At 46.1% G+C, this 6,361-nt stretch overlaps 1 protein-coding gene across 1 annotated transcript in view; it reads left to right on the top strand.

The window, feature by feature from the left end:
- Positions 1-6,361, top strand: part of LOC111233677 (serine/threonine-protein kinase Nek11-like) — a 44,744-nt gene that overhangs the window by 13,952 nt on the left and 24,431 nt on the right. The window contains exons 3-7 of the mRNA XM_022761551.1: positions 1,040-1,158; positions 1,464-1,528; positions 2,356-2,482; positions 5,653-5,802; positions 6,243-6,321. Of these exons, the coding sequence (XP_022617272.1) occupies positions 1,040-1,158; positions 1,464-1,528; positions 2,356-2,482; positions 5,653-5,802; positions 6,243-6,321 (540 nt within the window). The remainder of the gene's footprint in view (positions 1-1,039; positions 1,159-1,463; positions 1,529-2,355; positions 2,483-5,652; positions 5,803-6,242; positions 6,322-6,361) is intronic.

Raw genomic sequence — 6,361 nt, forward strand, 5'->3', positions numbered from 1 at the left:
ACACACACACACACACACTCCACATCTCAGTGAGAGGCTGAAGCTTTAAGTCCTCCTCCTCCCTCCTGCAGATCTTTTAACAAACCTCTAAACATTTTTCTGCTGGCCCCCACACACACACACACACACACACACACTCCACATCTCAGTGAGAGGCTGAAGCTTTAAGTCCTCCTCCTCCCTCCTGCAGATCTTTTAACAAACCTCTAAACATTTTTCTGCTGGTAACTGGAGGCACACACACACACACACACACACACACACACACACACACACTCACACAGACACCAGTATAAACCAGTATGAACACACACACATACACACACACACACACACACACACACACACACACACAGACACCAGTATAAACCAGTATAAACACACACACAGACTGATCTCCAGAGACAGACCTTCTTCTCATATATAATTATTGTTCATCATCCTGCTCTGGGAGCTTCGTCAATCAGCTGTTGTGCAGAGGAGGTTTAACAGGAGTGAGTCCCTCCTGTTAAACCGTTGGTCCTCCCCAATAATATAAACACACCAGCTGCATCTTTACCAGCTCCATCAGTGTCTTTACTGGCTGCATCGGTGTCTTTACTGGCTCCATCAGTGTCTTTACCAGCTCCATCAGTGTCTTTACTGGCTGCATCGGTGTCATTGGTGCAGCCGGCCCCAGTGGATCAGTCCAAGGCTGAATTTCTTTCCCAGTCCGACCGTGGAGAAAATGTGACATGATTGTTTTCATTAGTGACGGCTACAGTAGACATGCTAACATTAGCTAATCTGCTATTTGTTTTGGTCTGATCCCCCCCCCCCCCCCTTTCAAAACATCAGTAGATCCTTATTACTCATTAATGTAAAAGCAGCAGCTGTAACTGTAACTAACGATGTTTCTGATGATAGATTAATGAGCTGATTATATTCATTGTTTGGTTTGTAAAACAGTGAGAACCAACCAGCTCCTTCATGATTCTTTCAAAATAAAAGCCTCTGGAAGCAGTGTGGACTCAGACCGGGTCTCTCTGTCACTCCTCAGGACCGAGATCTGGACTGGAAGCTGGAGGAGGTGCGACGAGCCGGGCGGAGCCTCCCTGAAATCCAGGTCATCGATTGGTTCATCCAGTTGCTGCTTGGCCTGCACTACATGCATGACAGGTGGGGTACGGTCGTCATGGCAACATTGTCCTCTCTCCCTCCACTGCATCCTCATGTTCATGTTCTTCCTTCTTCCTGCTCTCTGAAAGTTTCACTCTGTGGAGGATCAGTGTTGTCAGCCCCCCCCCCCCCCAGCTTCACAGAGGTCAAAGGTTGTCCATTCATTAAATGTAGTGAACTGGATCCAGATGTTACAGATACATTCAGCTCTACACGCCATCAATCAAGCAATAAAAAAGGGTCAATCAATCAATAATCAGTCAGATAAATAAGTGAATCTGATCTCTTTGTCCCGTTTCCTGCAGGCGAATCCTCCACAGAGACCTCAAGGCCAAGAACGTCTTTCTGAAACAAAACCTCGTTAAGATCGGTGAGTTTCCTCCTCCTGCTGCTGCAAAGGCTCATGGGACCTTCTCTGTTTGTTTGAGCTCTTACTGAACATGTGTGTGTTTGTGTTGATTCTCTCTTGCGCTGCGTTCACTGACAACAGAAACTGTAAACACAGGAACATAAATAGACGCAGTTAATTATGAGTCTGTTCCAGCAGCAGGAAGTGGATTCACTCTGAGCCAGCACACACGCACGCACGCACGCACGCACGCACGCACGCACACACGCACACGTGCATATGGTGTAACATGTCATGTGTTGTGGCTTTTTTTATGCTCCTCAGTGGATGAATCATGATTGGTTTGACTCTCTGACCACACTTCCTCCCTGTTCAGTCAAGGTATGGGGCCAGTTGCACAAAACACCTTAAGTTTTCTACTTAAGACACTTCAGGTTTAATTTCTCCTCAGCCGAGGGAGTAACTGAAGGGTGTTGCAGAATCTCTTCAAAGGTTTCCTTAGTTAAGGAAAAACACGGAGGCATTTGCAGCAGTGAAAGAGATTATACAACGGTAAAATTCTACTGTTTCCATGGAGACCTCATGTTTGCGGTCATTAGCACTTGTGATACGTGTTATCACTTTTGGGAAGCTGGACATTAAAATTATTAGATTAAATTAAATTAATTTTGTGTTGTGTGATCTTCACACTGATGTCAGCGATACAGGCTCTTATTTTGACACCTGCAGGTCAGACGTCCTGATCTTCTTCCTGCTCTCCAGAGGATGAACCTCCTCTCAGGACAAACCTCTGCTCCTCCACTGCTCACACTAAGGACTGATAGATGTTGTTCCTCGTGTGTTTGCAGGGGATTTTGGTGTTTCCTGTCTGCTCATGGGATCATGTGACCTGGCCACCACCTTCACAGGGACGCCCTACTACATGAGTCCAGAGGTGGTGACCCACCAGGGATACGACTCCAAGTCTGACATCTGGTGAGGTTTCTTAAAGGAGCCGTTTCTCTCACTGTCAACAAAACAAACACAAACCAACAACATGTCATCACTTCCTGTCTTCCCTCCTCTGTCTGAGTCTCTGCTCATTGGTTGCTACCGAACATGTAAATCTTTAAAAACACTAATTTCTCAAACAGCTGCTCACTGTAGCTTTTATCAAACAAACAGGAGAAAACTACGGAAGCTCGGGGTTGTTTCCTACAGAAGAGAAACTAAACTCAGAAAAATATTCCTGGCAAAAAAAAAAGACTTTGCCTTTCAGGGTTTCCATAGCAACAATAACTTTGTTGTTGTTTATTTTGACTGTTTTCAGCCCCCCCCCCCCCTCACCGGGTCTAAACACACTTTCTCACACACTCTCGCTGTGGGCAGTACACCGTAACATTTCTTTAGAACCAGCCTGGGCTCATTTTCCTCCGCTGTGATTGGTTAGGAGCTGGAGGCTGCACAGGTGCATTGCGGGAAGGATGGAAGGACTCCTGCAGGTGAAGAACAGGAATTCATTTAGTTTTTGTCGCTGCAGGAAGGAGAACGAGAATCAGCTGAGTCACATCAGGTTCAGACGACCTGCATGAACGTCGTTTACTCCACAGACCGAGGCCGAGCCTGCAGCTGTTTGTTGAATTTAGGGAACAGGAACATCTCTCTGATTGGGTGAGATAAGTCGTGTCCCTGAAGGCATCAGGCAGGATGACAAATCGAACACACGGTCAGTGAACTCAGCTGATTCCTGATGTGATTAATCATCAGATGAAACAGGAGCTCAGAGGTTCGTCCTGAAAGAGTGAAGGATGAGACGAACATCACTGCAGCGCAGCTCGTCTCTTCACTAAATCCAGTCAGAGAGACTCTGAGCTACAGTGTCCTGTCTTTGATCCGTCAGCTGATGAGTTCAGGTGTGATCAGATCATCACAGCTTCAAACTAAATCACTGAGTCAGGAGGGAACTTCTGTGTTTGCAGTGTTCAGGTTAGTTTCATTGATCCAGACTAACGCGTCGTTATCAGGCTGAAGTGATCCCGTTAGCTCTCGTGGTTCTTCACGGACACAGGTTTGATCTGTTAATCTCAGATAAAGTTAGCTTGGAGGAGAATGAGATTGGCTGATCATGTGTGATTGGTTGATGTGGCAGTACAGCTACAGACAGACTCCCCCCCTCCTCCTCCTACTAATAGAGACAAATAGATGTATATAAACTGTAGATACAGATAGAGAGAGAGACTGACCATTTTATTTGGTACACCTGGTTGTAGTGGTGATGGTGCTGCTTTTTACCCATTACACAAGACTTCACACCAGTGGTTCATATTTTCTCTGACTCTGGATAAACAGGATGTAACCTGAACGTAACGACCACGAGGATGTGACTCTAGTTTCTATGAGACATTAAAACCAGTGAGACGTGACTGAACAGCGTCTGTATTAGACGTTGAGACCAAACTGAGCAACAGAATCCAGTGATTTGAAGTTTCAGACTGTGGTGGAAGAAAAGAGAAACCATCAGAAAATCAGTTTGATCCTCGTTGTTCTGTTGGTCTAGCTAATTAACCACCTGCTTCACTTTCTGCCGCCTTAATTACCTCTGTCTGTTTATTACCTGATAACCGCCCACAGAACAACATCCGTCACCTCGGCAACAGTCGGTGAACCTACGGCTCTGCTTCCTGTCTGTCTTCAATGATCTACATGAACAAACATGTTTATCACTCAGTAATTACTAATTAACTACGTCTCTCTGTTCCATTAATATGTTCACATGCATCTGTCAGTTTATTGCTAAGTACTGATCCACTCTAATGACTTGTATCTACGAGTCATGTTGCTGTAACAGGGTCAGATACAGGGGACTCAGCATGGTCCTGTCAGTGCCCCCTGGAGGCTGCAGCGTTCATCACACCCAGGGTTGCCAGGTTTGTTTTCGTCCATCCTCCATGACGAGACTGTAGCAGATGAAATGAGGCTGAACTGTGTGTTTGAATCAAAAACAGTTCATCAAACCCAGCACTGATCAGCCGACCTAGACCCCCGTGCCCCCCCCAAAAACCTCAGGTTCACCATGAGTCACTTGTTGTGTGGGCGCTCAGTTCACAGAGTTTCCAACAATGATCAAAGTGCTGGATGATTTTTTGACACGTGTTAATCTGGTTTGAACATCTTTATGATATTAAGTTTCTTTGGGTTTGATATTCATAGAAAAGTTTATGAGGCTTTAGGTGACATATCACAGTAAATAAACAGATTATTTGTAAGTTTAGCTATCGCTACATAGCTAGCGTTAGCATTAGCAGCTGCTTACTCCCCAGTCAGGAAGAAACTTCATTCCTTCACCCACCAACATCTGTCTCCAGAGGTGGAAATAAACACCAATGTTAACTCTTGTTTATGCTACTGAGGTTAGCAGGCTAACAAGCTAATGCCGGTCCGTCTCGTCACTTTCTGATACCGAGTCACTGTGTGCTGTAATCTGCCCTGGAGCAGCAGCTGCTCAGAGGAAAATATATAATAAAATCTACAGGGTTTGTCAGGTTTACACCACCTAAGACATTTAATACTGACACAAAGAAGAGGGTTCACCTTGGGTGCACTTCCCGTTTTCTCCGAAATAGCTCATACTCTGGCTGTCTTATCAGCCTGCAGACACTCAGCTGCGGTTTCCTGTAAGATAGCTCAAACACAAAGCAGACTACACACACACCGTTAGTATGAAGTAGTTAATACATAATGGTAGACAATATGGGATAACTTATGTACAATTATTCTGTCAATTAAAAAAAGGGACTTCATTATTAAAATGAAGAAACTTGCATCACTCTCTGCTGCTAATTACCCCCCCGTCCTCCCCCCTCCTCCTCCCCCTCCTCCTCCGCCTCCTCCTCTCTGACCTGTTCTTCACTAATTATAACAACTGACCTCTGACTGCTCTGTGTGTGTGTGTGTGTGTGTGTGTGTGTGTTAGTTAATGAAGGTGGACTCTTCTCATTAGGAACCTTGAGTGAAATGACCTTTGACCTCTGTGCTCTCTCAGATATGATCCGAGTGTTTAAAGTCTCCAGTGGCAACAGACACGTCCAGATGTTTCCTGATCCTCCTGGTTTGTGCTGGTTCTGAGTCCAGCTGCTGATCTGGTCTGTGCTGGTTCTGGTCTGCAGGGCTCTGGGCTGCCTCCTCTTTGAGATGTGCTGTCTGACTCACGCCTTCCGGGGGCCGAGCTTCCTGTCCGTGGTGATGAAGATCGTGGAGGGAGAAACCCCAACGCTCCCCGCCTCCTTCTCCCCTGATCTGAACTCCGTCCTGCAGAGGTGAGGAGGAGGCTCCGCCCTCCTGGTGCCTCCAGGTAAACTGTGACTGGAGGATCAATACAGGCTTTTCTCCTCTTCCACTATATGAGTTTTTATTCCTCCGCCCGGAGACAGTCAGAGCCGGCGGCCATCTTGTTTTCAGGTTGTCCGTGTTATTCATTTTCGTGGACTCGATATCTCAGAAACACTTTAAAGGAGCTTCTTCACATTTGGTACAAACATTCACTAGGACTCAAGGATGAAATGATTAGATTTTGGTGGTCAAAGGTCAAAGGTCAAGTTGACCCCACAAAACACTTTTAATTAACGACTGATTATGAGTTTGATGAGGCTGGTCCTGACTGGACGGACAGCTCCTCCTCACACATGAAACCACTGAGACATGATGAACCAGCTTCATCCTCCTCTTCCTCTTCTTCATCCTCCTCCTCCTGACACAGGATGCTGCACAAACAACCTTCGTCCAGACCGTCAGCTGCAGAACTCCTCAAGACCAAGTTCATGGAGAGACACATGCAGGTCTGACACGCACACACACACACACACACACACACACACA

The sequence above is a fragment of the Seriola dumerili genome, unplaced genomic scaffold (assembly GCF_002260705.1).
Source record: "Seriola dumerili isolate Sdu_G_001 unplaced genomic scaffold, Sdu_1.0 BDQW01000415.1, whole genome shotgun sequence".
Lineage (NCBI taxonomy): Eukaryota > Metazoa > Chordata > Actinopteri > Carangiformes > Carangidae > Seriola > Seriola dumerili.